The sequence below is a fragment of the Wyeomyia smithii genome, chromosome 2 (genome assembly GCF_029784165.1).
Source record: "Wyeomyia smithii strain HCP4-BCI-WySm-NY-G18 chromosome 2, ASM2978416v1, whole genome shotgun sequence".
NCBI classification, from domain to species: domain Eukaryota; kingdom Metazoa; phylum Arthropoda; class Insecta; order Diptera; family Culicidae; genus Wyeomyia; species Wyeomyia smithii.
Window position 1 is genome coordinate 168,813,653 of NC_073695.1, and position 22,403 is coordinate 168,836,055.

Consider the following 22,403-nt stretch of genomic DNA (forward strand, 5'->3'; position numbering starts at 1 on the left):
TCGACCCCCCCCCCTCCCCCCATAATAAGGCTTAGTAAGATTTTGCATTACCCCTCTCCACCCCACGAATCTTACGTAAGATTGTCTTTTTAGGGAAAAAAAATATTTTCGAACGTAAAACGTTTTTTTACGCATAGCATATTCGTAGAGGATAAAATAAAACTAGTTAATACAGTTAATACTATGTTGAAGTTAACAGAATTCAAAATTAAGTAGAAATGAAGTAAAACACGCAATCACCCAGCGACGGCGAATTCACTGCTTTCTTAAGGTTCAACTGTTAAGATCGCAGCGATAAATAATTCAACTAATTTTATTTTTTTTTTAGTTTTGTAAACTTTTTTTCAGTTTTTTTTAAATTTTTCAATCTTACGTAAGATTCTCTTGATTCCCCCTCTCCCCCTTCGTAAGCATTCGTAAGAAAATTGCTCTCCCCCTAAACCCTTATGTAATTTGTGCATGACCCCATATGCAAAACTTAAATTAAATAAACTTAAATACCGCTGAGCTGGACTCGACAGTTCGTTGATCCCTAATCTGAGATCCCGGAGTTCACTGACCTTTTTTAAGCAGAAGGTGCGGTATACGCCCTTCTTAAAAAGAAGTATCGGGAGAAACAGTAACGACTGGTAGATACGATAAAAGAGAAATAAACTGGGAGCTGGGCTCTCATTCGTAAGTAACAATCGAAAGCTGCAAGTTGATTTATTTTATAGTGCAAGAGAAATCTATTCCTGGAGATTTTGTTAGTGCCTTCCTGAAAAAGGATTATTTTAAGATTGCTGGTTCCCTTCTCCACTGTGGGAGACTCCCGGATTGAAGTGGTTCTGCTCGGAGTTCTGCTGTTTGGGATTATTTAGGTGAGCGGTAACTTGGCTAGAGGAAAACCCCTAATTTATTGAAGTTCCTCCGGGCTTCTGTGCTCAATTGATTATTCTATAACTAATACCTAAATCTATCAATAAATAATATACAAAAGAAGGACATAAAAATTGGCGACGAAGATAATTTGGAACACGTGTGAAAAAGAAAATTTGTAAAAGTGAAATTGATAATTTTAAACAAAAGGTTCTAAGAAAGATAAATGATTCGAGCTACAGCATGCAACACCATCACCACGATCGTCAACGGAGAGCGTGAGATGGTTTGCTAGTATACATCGCCTCCGGTAAGCGACTTTATTTTTCTTTGCTTGTGGTTCATTAGGACGACTCTATTTTCCATCAGCTCTGTTAATTTGGTTGAAATCGCTTTGAACATTGTCGGTTCGATTGAGCTTTACGTCCCCGATGCTTCATTCACTAATTATATTGAGCGGTTAGGTTTCGTTTTCCAGTACAATAATTAACTGGAGAGCTCACAAAAAGTTTTATTTATAACACTTGGTGGATCAGCAGTGTTTGAGGAACTCAAACTGCTGTATCCAGCATTTTGAAATACGCTGAGATATTAAAAAATATTGGAACGTTTTGATAAAAAAGAGTCAGATCTTATACCAGGATTTTAATTTTATATCGCGTTCAAGGCGAAGAAGAGGCCGCAGTAAATTTCGTTTCGGCTGCTAAGCTTCAAGTGGATTTCTATAAGATTGAAGGTGGGTGTTTTCAATGAAGATTTGCAGCAGAAACTGTTAAGCGAGGAAAACTTGACGATGGCTTCGGCGGAGTGCATGTTAGTAAACTTGGAGTTGGCAGGAATCGAGAGCAAGGTAGGTGGTAGAAGGTGGCTTCGGTGAAAAATAGATTGGCTAGGCGAGATGAATATTTAAACGAACGAAATTGTTAAAATAAAAGCAGAAGTACAAGTAGGTCAAATTTTGAAATTAGTATTAGGAGCAGAAGTAATAACAGAGATAAAAGTAGGAGTAGATTGAGAAAGTATAGTTACAATAAATCAGTAAATTATTGTTATTTTTGTGAAAAACCAGGACATATTTTGAAAAGATGCTTCAAATATATCAGCAGTAAGCGCGAACTAACTGTTCGTTTTGCCAATGAGCCGCAACCAGGCACTAGCGCTGGATCAAACTTGGAACGATTGTTTAGATGATTGAGGCCAATGTTGGAAGATTCCTCAGACGATTTAGGTGAATTTACGTGCATGATGTTTTCAGACAAAACAAATTTTAATGAGCCCTGTTTGATTGATGTAGGAATTCAAGACCGTTTGGTTAAAATGGACGTTGACTGTGGGTCGTCAATTACTCCAATTGGAAAACGTTTGTATACTAAACTTTTCGATTGACCTTTAGAAAAACGTGAAAAGAAATTGGTAGTTGTGAATGGGGCTGAATTATCAGCTTTCGGTCAAGCTTTAGTTGATGTTGTCGTTAGTGGTATTCATAGGCGCTTGAAGTTGATTATTTGAGACAGTTAGAATTTTCTTCCTTTTGTTAGGGCGCAGCTGATTGGATGTGTTTTATTCTAAATGAAAATCCAAAAATGGCAAACTGCGAATGATGTCACTAGATTATAACGGTAAATTTTAGATTTTTCAATTTATGACTCCAACATTTATTACAGACCATCAGCTCAAATGGGTAATGCACTTTTGCTCGTGTTTTTCACTTGATTCGGGTACTCCTGAGGAAAATGGCGAGGAATTCGTAAAAAGCATAAATTTTTCTCAAGAGGTTCCCATAAATTGTATCAATATTTCCAAAAAAAAACGAGTCGTGACGTATTTTTATAACAAAATAAGAATTATTATCAGAATGCTTGGCCTGAGAAGATAGAAAAGAAGAATGCTTGGCCTGAGGAGATAAAATTATTTAATGTCCACTTTTATAGAAACGACCCAAAACTGGCTGCATAAAGACATTTTAAAACATTACATGTGAATGGAGACAGGGAGATTGCGGGTTCAAGTCCCGTCGGGATGCGGTATATTTTTCCTGAACTTGCGTGTTAACGGGAAAAAGCCGTTGTTAAAAATAGAAATTAAGTTCGAAAAATATGTGAATGGATTCGTGAAAATGAAGCAGATCGCTCGTGGATTAAAAACCATAACATTAAACATTAAAGATTAAATTAACATTGAAGACTCTTGCTGATGAGTAGAAGCCAAATTCATTGAACAGTGTTCCACTGCAATTTTCCAGATCAGTGTTGGAAGCGCGGTACTAAAGGCGTATCACAAACAATTGAAGCTCTCGAAAACATCTAGAATGAAGTATAATTCAAAGGTTCCGTGAAAGAGGGCAAACGCGAAAGATATTCATCAGGTTGGTTTTTTTAGTTTCTCCGACGAAGTATTGAAGAAGGACCTTGAGGTTGTAGTGTGTAGAAACCATTACGTGGCTGCCTACGAATTTTCAAAGGCACAATACTCGGCAATAGTTTTTTTTTCTTTGATATGACCTGTCAGGTCGGCTGAGGCCGCTCACGGCCCATCTCGCCCTCGGCAATAGTTAATGCGTTACCTGTAAAAACACTATTTCATGTTTTCATCACCATTTGTGCTGTTGGTTTAATATTTTGTAAAACGACTTATTTTTGAGAAGCTATTTAAAAATGCTATTTTGGGAAGGCATTAAAGATTACAAATATTCTCAGAGCCAAAACGTTTCGTTTGATCGGTGCGATGTCTTTGGCAAAGTTGTAGATAATAATTTTGTTTTTCTGAAAAATATACACACTATACACACACTACACACTAAAAAAATCATTGTTTTTTTTGGAAAAAAGTTGAAAGAAAAATTTGAAATTAATTATCTAAAAAAGCTCATTTTTTGAAAAATTGATTTTTTTTTGTATAAAAACTACAAAAGATTACCTAACCAATGAAAACTAATGCGATAATGGATAAATCAGAAAAAAAGTTCATAATCTCTTGAAGTAAGAGGATGGATGATGATACGACGGGTAGCGCTGAAAGAATAAAATATACAAGAGAAAGCATCAAGCTGAAAAATGAAAATAAGTTTTCATGGTTATGGTGATGAGTGTCAAAGGACACATTTTAGAGAAAAAAATAACAAAATATAATAAGGTATAGGTGTCAACGAGTACTACCTGAAAATAAAAATAAAAACATTTAAATTGTTAGATGGGTCAAAGGACACAATATTAAAATCCAAATAATTTGTAACAAATTTTACAAATTAGAGCGTTAAAGAACGCAGTCAAATAAAATACAAAATTTTATTTTTTCGCATTGTGCATGTTTCGGTATTCAAAATCTAAAGAAGAATTGTGGTATACAGAAAAGGACCTAAGGGGCCATCCACATACCACGTGAACAGCTTGGGGGGGCAATGTGTAATGTCCACGGTCCATACAAAAGAGAAAAGAATTTATATGAGCAGTTGTCCACGGGGGGGGGGGGGGGGATCAAAATCGTTGAAAATCTGTCCACGTGGTATGTGGACCCTAACCAAAAGAGGCCGATAAGAGTTTTATTATGTAAAATGTACAGCGTGATTACCCGCGCGAGAGAATTGCAAATAAATACCGCTGAGCTGAGTTGGAGGAATATTGTATAAACCGTGCGTTGATTTCCAATCCGAAATCCCAGAGTTTGTTGACCTTTCTAAGAAGAAAGCTATAATAGGAAGGAATTTGCGGCGATTGGTAATGAAGGATGAACATTGGATCTACCCATGGGCGCAACTAAGAAAAAATTTCTAGGGAGGGCTAGCTTTCATGTATGTAATTTAAAAAAACGGAAAAAGGAGTTTTATTACGCTTATTTGATAACGCTTAAAATAATGTCTTAACAGCAGAAAAAATCACTTCGGGATAGAATCTCCGAAGATGTACTGAATATCTTGAACACAGCGTCAACGCCAACCTCTTTCAGCAACATCGATTTGATATTGAGGAGAGCCAGGTTTGGTAAATGGCTGGGCAGTGCTTTTTAACAGCATACTCGTACTAGCTGGAATAAAATAGACCCCAGTGTGGTTCAAGGCATACACACTTAGATTTTATTGCCGAGAACTTAACAGCTGATAAATTCAGCGAACCGTTTTACAAATTTTCGGTAGAATTTTCATGAACTTCGGCAGACGAGATGTCATCACTTGTTGGTTCACGGTAAATCGATAGATTTGCTGAATGTTCGTCGAAATATATTGCTGATATTTGTTAAAAAGTTCGCCGAGCTCGATCAGCTGTTGGGAAGTTTGCCGAGATGAATTAAGTGTGTAATGCCATATTCCTACCTCCACGTGTTACCGACTGTGATACGAGCAACCAAGGAAAAACCGGTGAACCGGTGGGAACTTGGTCGTATGCTGACAGGAAAGGGGTAGTTGTTCTCCTTAGAGAGCAGCTAATCTGAACCCCACAGGCTAGGGGCGGCTCAAACAGCGACTGATCCGGACCGAACGGCTGAACTATGAAATGCGGTGTCTCGCCAGCTACACCTATGGCGGCAGCCCCGTCGCGAGACTCGGTACATGTAACAGTAGATCGCTCAACGCCCCGGATGTCGACTGGATTCCGCTGGATAAGCTAGAATCCCGCCACTTCGACATCGTTGCGCTCCAGGAGCTTTGCCTGAAAGGAGAGAAGTTACGGTGGATTTGTGATCGCAAGGCACAGTACCACCAAAGCGGTGGCACAACCAATGAGCTTGGTAGCGGTTTGTTGAGAATAAAAGGCTGGTTCTACAACTACATTATTCCCAATGTGCACTGCCCTCACGAAGGAAGACCTGATGCAGAAAAAAAAACGTTCACGCACAGCTGGAAAACTTTACGATAGCTGCTCGCGCAGAGACATCAAGATCGTCATTGGGGACATGAACGGAAGGAAAGACTTATATAAGCCGGTGATCGGCCCGCACAGCCTGTACACCGTGACGAACGACAACGGCCAGCTATGCACCAACTTCGCAGCTTCCCACGGGCTGGCAGTCCAAAGTCCCTTCTTTCCTCGACCAACGTACAGCAAAACAATTGACCACGTTCTCATCGACGGCCCGTTCTTCACGAACATTACATACGTACGCACCAATCACGATGCTGATCGGACATGACTACTTCAATACAAAAAACTACAAAACTCTGATATAACCGGTAGTCCTTTACGGAAGTTCTCTTGGTGTTTTCGAACGGAAGGTGCTGTGGACTATCTACGGTGGAGTACAAACGGACGACGGATAACAAACAGCGACAGCGCATGAACCATTAGCCACAAGCGCTGCTTGGAGAGAATCCCATTGCGCACCTGGCGAAAGACAATAGGTTGCGGTGGGCCGGTCACGTCGTAAGGATGCCGGACGACAACTCTGTGAAATCACTTCTCTTCAGCAAACCCTACCGGCACCAGAGAGTAAGGGGCGCAGGAACTGGTGAAACACAGCCCAAAACCGAGTAAAATGGCGACAACTTCTTGATACAGCACGAGTTACTACAGCTCTTGTCTGACTGGTAAGATGAGTAAGAGAGCTAGGCTTGAGAAACGATCCTGGGTGCAGAACTAGTTCTTAGCCAATGAATGACATCTCAATTTGTGTTGATTTTGATGCTCTGATAAGTAGTATGGAATGTATTTATATTGAATACAATCATTCTCTGGAAAATTCTAGGGGGGGCTAACCACTTTCTAGAGGGGGCTGAAGCCCCCCCTAGCCCCCCGTAGTTGCGCCCATGGATCTACCACTGGCTTTTGCCTGATGAGAGAGGGTCCAAAGTATTCAATAGTTTCATGATATTTCTCAGTTTGTGGAGTTGTTGGATGTATATTTTATGATTTACATCGAACATGTGATATCTTTATTTTTTCAAAATATAATAATTTGCGTACAAAACTTACATCTTAGATTTGCACTGATGAGGAAATTAAAATTCGTGTTCTACACACACGGTGAATATGTCAATCTGTGGTTTCATTTGTGTGTTTTAGTTTTGACTAGTAATAGATTCGCTATTATTTCGCTGTGTTTTGCCTCTGAAACTTTAAGATTGGTTTACATACTACTATTTTTGCTGCATTTTTGATATTTTTTTCTATCGCCTTTCTAGTTTTGTTTTGGATACCGGAATAGATTTTTTTTTCTTAAAGAAATTTTGCTTGTTTAGTTTATCGCTTTATCTATTAGTAACATGTAATTTTATTTGTTCTATGGGCGGCCCATCATTTGTTGTGGTTCATTATTCCACGTATGCTACTGTAAATCTGATCTGCATAGATTCTATTTGGGTAAGGGTGTACGCTGTATCGTTTTACTAATCTGTTTACTGTTGGGTTTCTTTAGTTTGACTATCCGTACGTGCAATGTGCTGCACTTCTAAAGTTTTTTTTCTACTACTACATATGTCTAACATTTTTTATAATCTATTTTGTAGATTAACGAGCGCCTTTTATAGACGTGTTTGTTGCTTTATCATATTATTTAAAATAATCGAGATCGATTGAGTTCAAGTTTCAGAGAAAAAAATAATGGAAAGATCAGTGGTAAATAACATTTACAACATATATATTAAATAATAATAAAGTGCACATAGTAATATGTTTGTAACCATTCGGAATGACATTTTCATAACTAAACCTAACGATCGGCGGATAAATCTCTAAGATGTTTTTTTTACGTAAATAACAATTTCAGATAACAATACAACAATGAACCGTTCGTATAGTAATGAAAATAGGACTTGATTCTGAAAAACTAAGGAACTTCACATAAAATTAAATATGTTTTTTTCTAATGTATTCGTAATTATTTTACGAAAGTGCCTTACGTAAGTACCGATATTATTGAAATTCTAAACGTGTTGGGGTGCGAACAGATTTTAAATAAATATACGCGATGAAATTATAAAAAACACCACTATCAGAAAGGTTTCAGATATTTTAGCAAAACTTCAGTGACGTAGGTGTTGAATACCATTACAATCCAAAGCAGTAAATTTAAGTAGTATTGCGTTTACATCTGATAGAACAACTGGTAGTTTCTCATATGTATGGTAGCTATGTTTTTGCTTCATCGATACATCATGGGATGCGAACCATGTCACGAATCTAATTTTTCAGCCAGCCAGCAACAGGTGTGTCAGACAGACGGACATTGAAATCGATAAGATTGTGGCTGTAGTGTATAGATACATACATACAGAGTGTTCCACAAAATTGCGCTGAATGCATCACTCAGGAAGCAAAACTATTGAAGCTCATAAAATTTTCATTGACGAAAAAAAGAAAGAATATACGTTTGTTTTTATCCTATGTAACGACAATATTGAATATAAACAAATTACTATTGCTTTTAGTATATTATGTAAACTTAAAAAGTGATTCGGCTTCACTTAAATCTTTTAGATCCAAGGATAACTGAAACCGATCAGGCTCTGGCGTCTTTGACTAATGCACGAAATGAATTATTTCACGATATTCAGCGTTTACCATACGTTTTTTTTAAGGGGGGGATTTGTTAGTAGCTTAAGTATTAATGATAAATATTAGTAAATAATGAGTATGTGTGTCCAATCACAAATGGTGACTTCTCAACACTGTTAGAAATTTGTAATTTTAATTGTTAGGATTTGTTTGCTTTCGCAATTAGGACTTATCATTCGTAGGGATTTAAACCTACTTGTCAGAAAGTAAACTTACAACTAACTTAATTGCTAACTTATTGGCTATAAAGAGAGCTTATCGTAGCAATTGAGGATTGCAACGATTTTTGTCGAAAATTGTTAATAATTTTATTTGACATAGCTTCTAATGGTTCAACACCAGTAAGTCTATGTAATTCGAGTGTACCAAACCAAGGAGGACGCTTCAAAATCATTTTTAGAATTTTATTCTGAATCCTTTGGAGCGTTTTCTTCCTTGTTGAACAGCAACTTGACCAGATCGGTACAGCATAAAGCATTGCTGGTCTAAAAATTTGTTTGTAAATCAAAAGTTTGTTCTTTAAACGAAGTTTAGAAAAGATATAAACATCTCGTATATTTGATGCACTTGGCTTGTATACTCTCAATGTGCTCTTTGAAAATAAGTTTTTTATCATAAATTAGTCCCAAGTACTTAACCTTGTCAGACCAACGTAAAATAACCCCATTCATCTTGACAACGTGATTATTGTTTGGCTTGAGGAAAGAAGCCCTAGGCTTATGCGGAAAAATTATCATTTGAGTTTTAGAAGCATTGGGAGAGATTTTCCACTTTTGCAAGTAGGAAGAAAAAATATCTAAACTTTTCTGCAATCGACTGCATATAACACGAAGACTTTTTCATTTTACGGAAATGCTTGTGTCATCGCAGAACAATGACTTTGTGCATCCTGGAGGCAAACCAGGAAGATCTGAAGTGAATATGTTGTACAGGACTGGACCCTAGACTGAACCTTGAGGCACACCTGCTCTGACAGGAAATCTATCAGATTTTGAATTCTGATAGACAACCTGCAGAGTTCGATCAGTAAGATATTTTTTTAAAATTTTGATTAGGAAAATTGGAAAATTAAAAGTTTGCAATTTCGCAATCAAACCTTTATGCCAAACACTGTCGAATGCTTTTTCTATGTCTAAAAGAGCAGCTCCAGTGGAATAACCTTCAGATTTGTTAGCTCGTATCATATTAGTAACTCTGAGCAATTGATGAGTAGTGGAATGCCCATGGCGAAATCCAAACTGTTCATCTGCAAAAATTGAATTTTCGTTAATGTGTGACATCATTCTGTTAAGAATAACTCTCTCAAACAGTTTACTTATTGAAGAAAGCAAACTGATTTGTCGATAACTTGAAACTTCAGCTGGGTTCTTATCCGGTTTTAAAATTGGAGTAATTTTTGCATTTTTCCATAATTAGGGAAAATATGCAATTTTGAAGCAGCAATTGAAAATTTTCACTAAAAATTCCATTGTGCTTTCAGGGAGATGTTTGATTAGTATATTAAAGATTCCATCGTCACCAGGTGCTTTCATATTTTTGAAATTTTTAATAATTGATTCTATCTCATTCAAATTAGTTTCAATTATTTCTGCAGGTAAAAAATTCTGGGAAGAAATTAAATCAAATTGAGTGACTTCATTTTCAATTGGACTCACAAAATTCAAATTTGAGTTATGAACACTCTCAAACTGCTGAGCAAGTCTTTGAGCCTTTTGTTCATTGGATACAAGAAAACGTTCATCATCTTTTAAAACTGGAATAGGCTTTGAAGGCTTCTTAAGAATCTTCGACAGCTTCCAAAATGGTTTTGAATATGGTTTCAATTTTTCAACTTTAGTTTCAAAATTTTTATTTCTCAGAAGAGTAAATCTATGTTTAATCTCTTTCTGTAAATCTTTATAAATAGTTTTAAAAACAGGGTTACGAGAACGTTGATATTGACGTCTGCGGACATTTTTCAAACGAATTAGAAGTTGAAGATTTTCGTCAATTATTGGTGAATCAAATTTCACTTGAGCCTTTGGAACAGAGTAATTCCTGGCATCAACAAATGCACATTTTAATGCTTCCAAAGCGGAATCAATATTCACTTCGTTTTGCAAATCAAGCTCATTATTGAAATTTCTCTCAATATGAGTTTTGTATCTTTCCCAATTAGCCTTGTTATAATTAAAAACAGAGCTCATAGGGTTTAAAACTGATTCATGTGATAAAGAAAAAGTTATTGGAAGATGGTCAGAATCAAAATCAGCATGTGTGATCAAATCACTACATACATGACTTTGATCTGTTAGCACCAAATCAATTGTTGAAGGGTTTCTTACAGAAGAAAAGCATGTAGGACTATTCGGAGTCAAAATAGAATAGTATCCTGAAGAACAATCATTGAATAAAATTTTTCCATTGGAATTACTTTGAGAATTATTCCATGAACGATGTTTAGCGTTAAAATCGCCGATTATAAAAAATTTCGAACGATTTCTGGTGAGTTTTTGTAAATCACCTTCAAAATAATTTTTGTGCTCGCGTGTGCATTGAAATGGTAAATATGCTGCGGCAATAAATAAAATCCCAAGTTCAGTTTGAACTTCAATTCCCAAAGTTTCGATAACTTTCGTCTCAAGATGGGGAAGAGCACGATGTTTGATTCGGCGATGAAAAACAATTGCAACTCCACCGCCGGAACCCTGAATCCTATCATATCTATGAACCACGTAATTGGGATCGTATTTTAATTTAATGTTAGGTTTTAAAAATGTTTCAGTAATAACTGCAATATGCATATTATTAACTGTTAAAAAATTAAAAAGCTCATTCTCATTGGCCTTCAATGAGCGAGCATTCCAATTTAATATTTTAATTGTTTTATTTAAAATCATTGCTAAATTTTAAATTAGAAACAATTTTAATAGTAAAATTTGTGCCTATTTGAATGGCTTCAAACATTGATTTTACCTGCAACATGGCGTTCATAAGATCGAACATTGCCTGTTGCAAAAAAGAAAGTTTACCTGCCGTAATAGGCCCCAGGCAGTTGACATTAGAAAAAATATTTTCGGCAGCAATATTAGCTGGAGTAATAGGTATACAATTATTTCTTAGCGTCTTTTGCTTACCCATATTAACGGTCATTTTCGAAATACCATCACTAGGCGGTATAATGTTCGAACTACCTGTAACCTGTGCATAAGTTAAACGGGTATGCAAAGGAGTAGGTAAACTATGCGTCACTGGTACGCTTAGAGAATTTTGTTTTGAAGTTTGTTTTGAATTTGGTTTACCTTGCCTTGCCTTAACAATTGCTAAACGGGCTGGGCATTGATAAAAATTCGACATATGGTTGCCGTTACAATTCGCACAGCAAAAATTTTTACTCTCTTTCACAGGACATGTGTCCTTTTTGTGAGAAGAGTCTCCACAAATGAGGCATTTTTGGTCCATGTTACAAAACTTTGAACCACGGCCATAACGTTGGCAAACACGGCATTGGGTGATATGCTTTTCACCTCCGCCAAACTTTCGAAATAATTCCCATTTTACACGCACGTTATATAAAGCATGTGCTTTTTCAAAAAATTTTAAGTTATTAACCTCACTGCGGTTAAAATGAATTAAATAATGTACAAGGGAAATTCCAGTTCGCTGACTGTTTTCGCCTCGTGATTTTTGTTTCATCAGAATTACTTGGGTAGGGGCTATACCAAGTAATTCTGTCAAAGTAATTTTGATCTCATCAACGGTTTGATCGTTGGTGAGACCTTTCAATACGACCTTGAACGGCTTGGCGCTCTTCGTATCATATATAAAAAATTTGTACATCTTTTCAGTTAACTACTAAATAAGACGATTCCAATCTTTCAATGTTTGGGCCAGTAAACGGCATTCGCCTCTTCGACCAATTTGATAAGTAACTTTGACGTCGGAGAGAAACGTAGAAAGTTCTCTTTTAAAAATATTAAATTCAGAAGCAATAGTTACCACAATAGGTGGAACTTTCTCCTTTTTTACAGAAATTTCACTTTGAATAGTTTTACTTTCGAACATTTCAATTTCGCCGGCTTCTTGCTCAGGCAGAATATCATATAGATTTTCACTACATAAGCTAGTTTCAGAAAGAGATGCCTCTCTTTTCCTTCCCGTAGCGATGCGTGGTTTCTTTTTTCGTCCTGCCATTTCAGGTGATACGAAAAAAGTTCAAAAATAATATCAAATTGCAAGTATTGAGAAAGAAAGAAATAGGTAGTCTTGAGAAAGACTGATGTAAGTTAACTTCCAGGTAATCTTTAAAAGATACACTGACAAAACACAAACTTTGAAGCTATAGGCAGTCACCAGTCCACAAGCAACCGAAAATACGTCTGATCTGTCGGGCAGCTCAAGACGCACTGTTTACCATACGTTGCTTCATATGATCGCACAGTTTGTGAAGCAAACATGGGACACATTAATGCTCGAAAGAAAAAGGAGACAAACGAATTGTTAAATAAAACGATGCGGGCATATTGTTGTGTTTAACCAGCTTCTAAAATGAAGAAAATGCACGGTTGCATGATAGCACAAAAAGGAAAAATGTTTTTAGGTAGTGGCAAGCGATGTCGCAAACGGCGGTGCTGCTTTTTGCCTAGTGTCAATCCCGATGCTTTGGCTCTAAATATGCACTGTCACTTCATGTCTTCTATAACGACCTTTTCTGAAATTATGAGTTCAGCTGAGTAGTCGTTTAACCTATTTTCATTAAGTATTTGATGATTGCTCTTTGGCTTTGTCATGCTACTCTCCTATAACGAGCGTTTTAAAACTGAAAAGAGGTGGTAAAACTAGTTCATAGCTCATTAAGCACGATGAAGCATTTTCGTAAGTTCTATTTTTGTCTGTAGTTTCCCTTCGGAATTTTATTGGGCTTTGTGTGCTGCGGACATTTTATTTCTTATAATTAAGGCAAGAAAGGTGATCTTATTATTTGAGTATTTTTATCTTTTTATGTTGCTTAGACAACAAAATTGAAGTAGATTAACCTAACAAATGTTATACTTGTTCAAATACCTGTATTATCGAATATTGAATCCGATATTCTTGATCTTTATTCTCATTTGTATTAAATAACTATTTCCCAATATTCAATTCACAATTTGTTCACATTTTATTTCTAATGTCTTGAAATAAATTTTTGCAGTGTTCACCTTAATCGTATTATAACACAAAGATAGTTTTTCATATCTCCTGAACAAAAGCTTCAGTAGTCACAAAAGCGATAATAGTTCTAATAGTAAAAATATAAAAAAGTTAGTCAACATTCATCCTCGTCTTTCTTTTTAAGCTCATAGACCGCCGTTATACGCGTAATCTGCCTTGTTATGCATCACCAGACAGTTGTCTACGAAGTAAAAGCTATCTGAGCGTGTCTCGAATGGGTTCGAAATCATGTCGTTAACTGCGAATGAAAATGAAGATTTATCACTTTTGCGGTATGGAATGGTATAATCTTCAGGCAAATAAAGTATTCCTGTAAACGGTATTTTAAAATTGATAGTTAAGTATTGTTAAATTTTAATTTTAATCGCCGCGCCGTGGTAATTTTAAACTGTGAAAGTTTTTATGGTTTATTAGTTGAGCAACTCGATTCATGGAAGTCGTCACCAATTTTAGTCGAAATTCCACCTAAAATACCTATATAAAATTTCATAATAAACATTACCAACCCGTAGTACCCTAACGGATAAGGATTTTTAGTAAATATCCAATGGTTCCAAATAAATAATGAACAACAATGAGGTTCAAATGATACACTTGATATTTTTATCAAAGCAAAGCAAAGCCAACTGCTAAGTGTACAGGACAATTGCGGAGTAAGCTCTACGATCCTACGAACACTTACAGCCTCTCAGGCCAACATCCCATAATAATTGTACACTTGTTGAATGATTTCCAAAATTGAATTAATTCTTCTTGATTAAATGTTATTCACCAAAATTAAATTCCAAGTCATTTAATTAGGGTAGGCAAAAAACGTCTATTTAAATATTTCAACGATCTGAATTGTACTTTGTTTGACAAACGCAAAATGGACAATAAATGCATGTATAAACATGAACAAGGGTAACAGCGCACAAACTTACAAATGCTATGTTCAACATATATTTTTTTTTAATAGAGAAAAATTACGGTCATGTTAATGTTTCAATTTTTTGTTTGTAAAAAGATCAGCATTGAAATAAATCTATAAGTCAGGAGAAGTACACTATTTTGTGTTATCACAAATGGTTTGGTAAATCATGAGAAAAATGTGAAAATCACATTGAAAACATCATTTTTTTGTTTTTGATATTTTTTGTTTTTCTTTTCAAAAATTCTTAACAAAATGTTGAGCAAATATTTTCCAGAGAACATATTTTGTACAGATATGACTTCGCAGCCGACTGTTTAGGGTACAGGATAATTGCGGGGCTAGCGCTACCATCCTACTGACACCTACAGTCTCTCCCGAGCCGAGACCCCAACCTATGCGGACTGGCTTGTAAATATAAACATTCGATAAAAACCAAATAAACGGAATCGCGTAAGTATCAACAGAATAGATATAAGTACTTACATAGGTCCGGTGGGATGGTAGGGAATTCGTAAATGTGCTCGCAGGTATTTTTGGAGTATGGAATACAGTAACCAAACTCGAAGTCGAATGTTTTAAGTATCTTGTCTTGAAAAAAGTGTCTCTCAATCATTCGAAAGTTTTTTACACTTCTGCTGCCGACGGTGAACTCGACTCTGTAATAATCAATATATAAGAATCTTACTAGCATGCCAAGTTATGGACGTGTTGTTACACTTACGTTGCTCCGACGGTTTTCAACTTAAGAAATTGTGGTGTAAATTGGTATCGTACGTAACGTCCTGCGTTTGGCTCTAGAATGTCTTCCTCCTCACTAGCGGCAGCGGACGCACAGTCTTCGTTACTGGGCCCCGTATTTTTATTGCTTCCCTCGGTGGAACCCGCAGCTAAGTCTACATTTGGTTGCATTGCTTCAGCAACGGTGGGTTTGGCAATTTCGAAAAGCACTGCCCCACTTTCCATATCACGAATTTTGAAGCGAGTGAAATCGATTTCATAGATATTGGCATCCAGAGAGCATAGATAGTCATCAGTGATTTTGTTCAATTTCAATACATATTCGGGCGTAATCACTTTCGGCGGTGCAGAACTATTAGGAGGTGTCGCTGAAGCTCCGGTGCCGTCACTAGCCGCAGAGGTACCAGAAATCGAAGATAACTTTTTACTGATAACACTCATATTTACTTGTTTTCTTTTCAGCAACCGGATAGTACTTTTCGAGCAAACACGAGCAATTTACACCTAGCAAAGCAAAACTACAGTATTTTGCCACTATTTATAAAATATCACGACTATTGTTCGCGATAGAACATTCCGTGACTTTTTTCACTCTCACGGGCACGGCAGTCTTTTGAAAACTAAACGTCACTTTTATTATTTTCTTTTCCTTTTTTAAACTCCTGATGTCGAATTTGTTTTGCCCGTTTTGCCGTAGTGCTACACCGTTTCTGCAGTCAATTTTTAGCTGTTGCATAAGTATATGTGTTTGTGTCGTTTGTGTATAGCTGTCATTCACGAGGAAAATTTATCTGGTTTTTTCAAAACATATATTTGGTTGATAAATGAACAAAATATATTATTGCTTTAAATTAGGATTTAAAACTTTCAAATTATTATTTTAGTTTGAAACTAATCTGGCTTGCCGTTTAATATCTACCGAAAAAAAAATTTTTTTTCTTGTCATTTTTTTTATTGGCCTCAATTATGCTAAAACTATCCTAGAATCAAAATCTACACCGCCCAAGTACTGATCTATATTCAAAATTTGTTTAAACCAATTTTTACCGAACAACTTTATGCTTCAAAATAACATTTTGTGTTTATTTTGCCGATGCTCGTTTTTCTTTTTATTTCGAGGCTTTGTAAACTAACAGAAGTTACCTATGATCGTTATAGTGATTTAAATTTGAAGTATAAAGGTTGCTGCATCAAGTTTCGACCGTTATAGCGTCTCTACAGCACGTGTTTACTCACAATTTCCCTTTGTTTAGTCGATCAGCCATTTTAGTTGTGTACGTTCTTTGTTTGAGTTTTTCTATACGCTTTAACTGTGAGTTATATTGAAAAGTGCTTAAATGTGAGTGACAAGTTTGAGTTTTGCGTGAGATCGGACGCCAACCGCGCCAAAGTCGCTGAGCATCGCATGTCTGATATCGCAAAGAGGCTAGGCGCAGCCTTACATCAGATAAAAAATCACAGGAGGGTTGCGTGCAAAGTCACGACCGTAAGGTTGAAGTAGAATACTTTTACAAGAAAGATAACCCGGCTGCTTGCGTGTCAGTCATTTTGAACTCGGATTTGTTTCGTATATACCGCTTGTTAAGCACAGTATCAACAAATCGTAATAAACATCACACTGCTGTGCATTTGCAGCAGCATCAAACTTCAGTTGCAGTTGTTAATAACCATTCATTATGCTCTTCCAAAAACATTAAGTAGCCTTGAAAAAGGCCGATTGCTGCAATTGCAATTTTCTTTCAATTATTGCATAAATGCTTCATGATCATATATACCCGCTGCAACTGCTACGCTATCCGTAGCCATGCCACAGTTAAGGCCGCTACACGCTGTCATTGGTATCCGCTGCCCCTGTATCAGCTAGCCCAGCTGCTATCTATGCTGAGATCCGCTGCAACTAGTGCGCTATCCATTGCTATGCCACAGCTGTGGCCGCTATCCGCTATCGCTGCTATCCACTGCACTGCTACTGCTGCTGCTAAGGGATGACTGCTGTTGTCGCTGTCTAGAACTATTATGAGCGGCTTCGGCTGAAACAGACTCTTTTATAGGCCAAATAGCATATTCTAAATTGCAAGGTATATGATTCTGTCGACCGTGCTTGGGAAGCAATCATATAACGACCAGAGGTCTAATTTTTCGTTTTGACAAGGCTTGATTATTTTTAATAGTACAATAGTTTGAATAATAAAATTACAATTATCTTCATTTGGGAAGAATCTTAAAAGATTTTCCAATCTATTGCTGCAAGAACGAAGGAAATCCATCGAATACTAACCGATTTATTAGCATTTGAAATTGGACATATTTTTCATTTTTTTCGGTTTTAGATTTTCATTTCACATCCCTATGCAGCCGAGCTTCATGAGAGAAGTATTCTACTTCAAAATAGGAAGAAGAGGAAAATAAAGCCCAGGAATGACAACTTTACGGCGCAGGGATAGCTGACCGAAAGTAAAAAAAATATTGAGGGGCTTTATTATTGCGATTCTTAAGATTTATACCATTTTGAAACTTTAAACGCGTTTTTCTCAAAACCATGTTTTCAAAATCGGCGAGCAGTAGAACTTAAAAAGTTTACATCCGATTGACTTGCAATTTCAACTGTAGCTTCTGAATGTGTATTTTGAAATAATTTGTAGACCCCTTGCCGGTTTAACCATTTTAAGCTATTTACTGAAAAACTAGCAGCCCTGTACGCGCAGAAAATCAGAATAAAAGTTATCTTTGTAAAAAACAAACGTGTTTTAGTTTCTGTTACGCATCGAGCCAAACCATCCATTTTTCCTGTCTAGTTTTGTCAGCTATCGTTGGACATATTTTTGGTCCTTCAAATCCGGATATACGATGGAACTTTGAATGGTTTCTGGTGCAAAATAATTAGAGTGACATTCTAAACTAGCACCTTGTGCCAGTTTTTGTGAGAATTCGTCGAACATTGGTGGTGCTTCGCCACCGATATTGTGTGCCCGTGGCACGAGAGGAACATTGGTGGTGCTTCGCCACCGATATTGTGTGCCGGTGGCACAAGAGGAACATTGGTGGTGCTTCGCCACCGATATTGTGTGCACGTGGCACAAGCGGAAGGTCGCCATTTTGGCAGAAGAAACTTGACGGTAGTGCTAGACTCAACTAAAGTGAAGAGACGCCATTTCGGCATTGGAAAACAACAAATTCAGACTATTTCTGAAAACAGTGGCTGTTATCTATCAAAAATAGAAGTGAATACGGATGAGTCACTTTGAAACTCCCCTCTCAACATCGGCTCAAATAACTAGGAGGAACATCCTCGAGTCGCTGTCGGGATCTGCAAGTAAAACCTCAAATACAGTTCCTACTATTGCCCAGCAAAAAGCTGCTCAGAAAGCCGCTGAGAAACATCGCAAAATGCAAAACAATTTGCAAATTTTATCGGATCGACGGGATCTACTCCTGGATAAAATACTGAGAATAAACGAGTCATTGCAAATTGAAAACATAAGCATTCATCTGCTTCGTTTGCATTTAGAAACATTGCGACGATGTGCTGCAGACTATGAAAAGAATTATTGTGAGATGGCTGTACTTCTACCTAAAGAAGACCGTGCTGCGGAACACAAAGAATACGAAACATTTGAAAAACTTCACAATGAGGTTTATGTTGAGCTTCGAGGAAGGATTGCACAAGCTGAGCTGACTACAAAGCTATTGGAAACACAGAATGTTGCTCCAGCGAACGTTGTTGCACCATCGAACCCCGTTTATGTGCAAACTAGCACCCCGCATTTGCAAGCTCCCTTTCCAACATTCAATGGGGATTTGGAAAGCTGGTACAGTTTCAAAAGCCTCTTCCAAAGTCTGATGGCAAGATATGCGAATGAATCTCCGGCGATGAAAATTCTTTATTCAAGAAACGCATTATGTGGTGAAGCAAAAGAGAAAATTGATCGAGACGTCATTAACAACAATGACTATGAAGGAGCTTGGAAAATTCTAGAGGCCGCCTACGAGGATAAACGGTTGATCTTAGATACCCATATCGATTCAATTTTGGATTGTCCTAAGATTAGCAAAGAAAATCGTGGGAGGTCAATATCGAAGTTAGTGGACATTTGTACGAAACATACTGACGCTCTCAATGGTCACGGCTTTTCAGTAGATGGATTAGCGGAACTGATTTTGGTGAACGTCATTTATAAGAAGCTCGACAAAGAAACACAAGAACAATGGGAAGTAAAGATTGGCCATGACGAGGTGCCAATGTACGATGAGTTTATAGATTTCCTACGTGAGCGTGGGCGAGTTTTGCAACGCACAAATCACTCTCAGCAGCAAGTTTCACCGCATCAAACGGTTGTTCCAGTTAAACGTCAAGGATTTAATCAGAAACATCCGATCATAGCAGCAAAATCGTTTATTTCAACTACAGCAGAAGTCTGTCCCTGTTGCAAAGAAGATCACGTGATTTATAAATGCGCCCAGTTCATAGGCATGAATGTGGGAGAGAGAAAGTCCGTCGTTGTGAAGGAGAGATTATGCTTTAATTGCTTGAAAAAACATCGAGTGAGTGACTGTCCTACGGACCAAGGATGCAAGGTGCAACGTTGTAATCGAAAGCATCACAGTTTGCTGCACCCGAACATTATTATAAGCACCAATATTTCTTCATCGGGAACACCTCCTACGGAAACACCTGTACAACCTGAACAAAAACCGATAATTCCAGAGCAAAAGGTCACTGCAGTTACCTTATGTGCCAACATTGGCAGATCGCAGCGTCGAGTAGTACTGTCGCGGCGGAAGTGTTCCTGGTAGGAAGAGGAGGTGTCTCCTTCAAGTGCCGCGCACTTTTAGATTCGGGTTCGGATAGTAACATTATTACTGAAGAGTTAGCAAACAAATTGGAGCTGAGAATGAACCGTGTAGATTTGCCCATGAGTGGCTTGAACGATATACAAATTCAAGTAAAATATCTTCTGTCGACAAAGATCGTATCTTGTGTCAATTCGTTTGTGTCATCGGAATTAGAATTCCTGATTGTGGCACGAGTAACTTCAACATTGCCAGTTATTGAGATTGACGCACGTTCTCTGTCAGTGCCGAAGGGCATTACATTAGCTGATCCAAACTTTCAAATAGCTGGGCAAGTGGATGTCATTATTGGAAACGAAATATTCTTTGATTTGATAAAGAAAGGACGCATGAAGCTCGGAGGCAATACTCTGACACTCGCTGAGACAGAATTGGGATGGGTCGTAGGAGGTTCTGTTCCGACTAAGAAAATAGGTTTTTGTTCGCGTCTGTGCCATTTCAGTCACTTCGAAGAGAGTTTAATGGAAACTATGACAAGATTTTGGGAGATGAACATGTTCATTCGGAAAACATTATGACTACTGCAGAGCGCGATGTTGAAGATCACTTCATGAAAACCCATAGTCGCGATGAATATGGTCGGTATATCGTCAGATTTCCTTTCAAAGATTTGCAAAATACCCTAGGCGATTCGTATGAACACGCATTGAAGCGACTGGATAAGCTTATGGTATCGTTGGTTAGAATGCCAAACAAACGTGAAGAGTATGCTGGATTTCTCACCGAGTATCTCGCACTTGGTCATATGAAGGAGGTGACGCACTATAAAGAAGGATGTTATTATATACCTCATCATGCCGTGTATAAGTCATCTAGTTCGACAACAAAAACTCGAGTAGTTTTTGACGCCTCGGCAAAAACTACCTCCGGCGTTTCACTCAATGATACGCTTAAAGTTGGGGCAACGGTACAGAGAGACTTGCTTTCGGTAATTTTGAAGTTTTGCACGCACAAGGTGGTATTGACAGCTGATATCCCTAAAATGTAGCGTCAGATTAGGCTTCACGAGGATGACTGTAAATTCCAGAGAATTTTGTGGAGAGATACAGGCGGCAATTCGAGAGAATTTCAGCTTCAAACGGTAACATATGGTATCTCCAGCTCCCCGCATCATGCAACAAGAGCATTAATTCAATTAGCAAACGATGAAGATGCTGATTTTACTTTGGCAGCGCAAGTACTTAGGTATGATAGCTACATGGACGATTTCCTGACCGGTGGGTCATCATCTGAAGAAGTAATTTGTCTTTATAAGGAATTAGTTGATCTCTTACGACGAGGAGGATTTGGTGTGCATAAATTTTGCTCTAATAGCGTCCAAGTCCTAAACGCCATTCCAACCGAGCTACATGAGAAACAAGTCAGTTTCTTTGAATGTTACATAAACAACATCATCAAAACTTTGGGTCTCATTTGGAACCCACAGGAAGATTATTTTAGTTTTCGTTCTCCTAGCTCTGATACCAGAAAAAAATGGACGAAATGCAACGTATTATCAGCAATTTTCAGGCTTTTCGACCCTGCTGGTTTTTTGGGACCGATAATAACGCTAGCTAAACTCATCATGCAAAATGTATGGCGAATTGGCCTTGGTTGGGAAGAAATTCTCCCAGAGGACATACTGTCAAGGTGGAAGCTGTATTGGCATCAACTTCCAGTTGTTCAACGGATTCAGAAGCCACGGTGCGTTATTCCAAATGACGCTGTCACGATCGAGCTATGCGGGTTCTCGGACGCGTCTAGATATACATATGGAGCGGTAATTTATATACGCAGCATTAGCAAGGATGGAACAATTAGTGTAAAACTCATTGCCAGTAAATCGCGCGTTGCTCCAATCAAGCCGATCACGATTCCACGTCTAGAGTTGTGTGGGGCAAAATTGCTTGCGGAGTTGACCAAGAAGGTGATTTTAGCTTTAGATATAAACTTCGATAGGATGATTTTATTTTGTGACTCTCAAATTGTGCTATGCTGGTTCAAAAAATCTCCATTGATGTTGAATCAGTTCGTAGCTAATCGAGTTGCGGCAACGATGGAAATGACCCAAGGATACCTGTGGCGTTACATTCGGTCGGAAGATAATCCGGCTGACATTGTTTCTCGGGGTGCCATGCCGGGGGATTTGCTTCAATACAATTTGTGGTGGAAGGGTTCCTCTATCTTGTGGAACGAACAACTAATAATACAATCCAGCGAACCTTTGGAGGACAAATCATTGCCGGAATTGAAGGCCGCAACTGCTTTGACTGCAGTTACTACGAAGCAACCTATTAGACTCGATAGAATGAGTAACATCCGTAAGTTACAACGTGCCTGGGTATACGTGTTGCGGTATATTGATTATCAGCTGCAAAAAGGCGAGT

General features: G+C 37.7%; 2 protein-coding genes across 5 annotated transcripts in view; one reads left to right on the forward strand and one right to left on the reverse strand.

Moving 5' to 3' along the window:
• The window catches only part of LOC129722933 (protein unc-119 homolog), a 56,520-nt gene extending 40,631 nt beyond the window's left edge, over window positions 1-15,889 (reverse strand). For 2 of the 4 annotated variants that reach the window (XR_008727681.1, XR_008727682.1), the window contains exons 1-2: window positions 15,170-15,883; window positions 14,932-15,104 (exon numbers count right to left, since the gene is read on the reverse strand). Coding sequence is in view for 2 of the 4 variants with exons in the window: in XM_055676797.1 (XP_055532772.1) it covers window positions 13,661-13,773; window positions 14,932-15,104; window positions 15,170-15,627 (744 nt within the window). In the remaining 2 variants the exon portion in view is untranslated. Of the gene's footprint in view, window positions 1-13,295; window positions 13,774-14,931; window positions 15,105-15,169 lie in introns of those variants that run through there. The other 2 variants (XM_055676797.1, XM_055676798.1) reach the window with 2 other exon arrangements.
• Window positions 15,890-18,417: 2,528 nt separating this feature from the next.
• Window positions 18,418-21,025, forward strand: LOC129720196 (uncharacterized). Its single transcript, XM_055671642.1, has 3 exons — window positions 18,418-19,860; window positions 19,935-20,420; window positions 20,480-21,025. Exons 1-3 carry the CDS (start codon window positions 18,418-18,420, stop codon window positions 21,023-21,025), a joined length of 2,475 nt encoding a protein of 824 aa, XP_055527617.1.
• The last annotated feature ends 1,378 nt before the right edge of the window (window positions 21,026-22,403 follow it).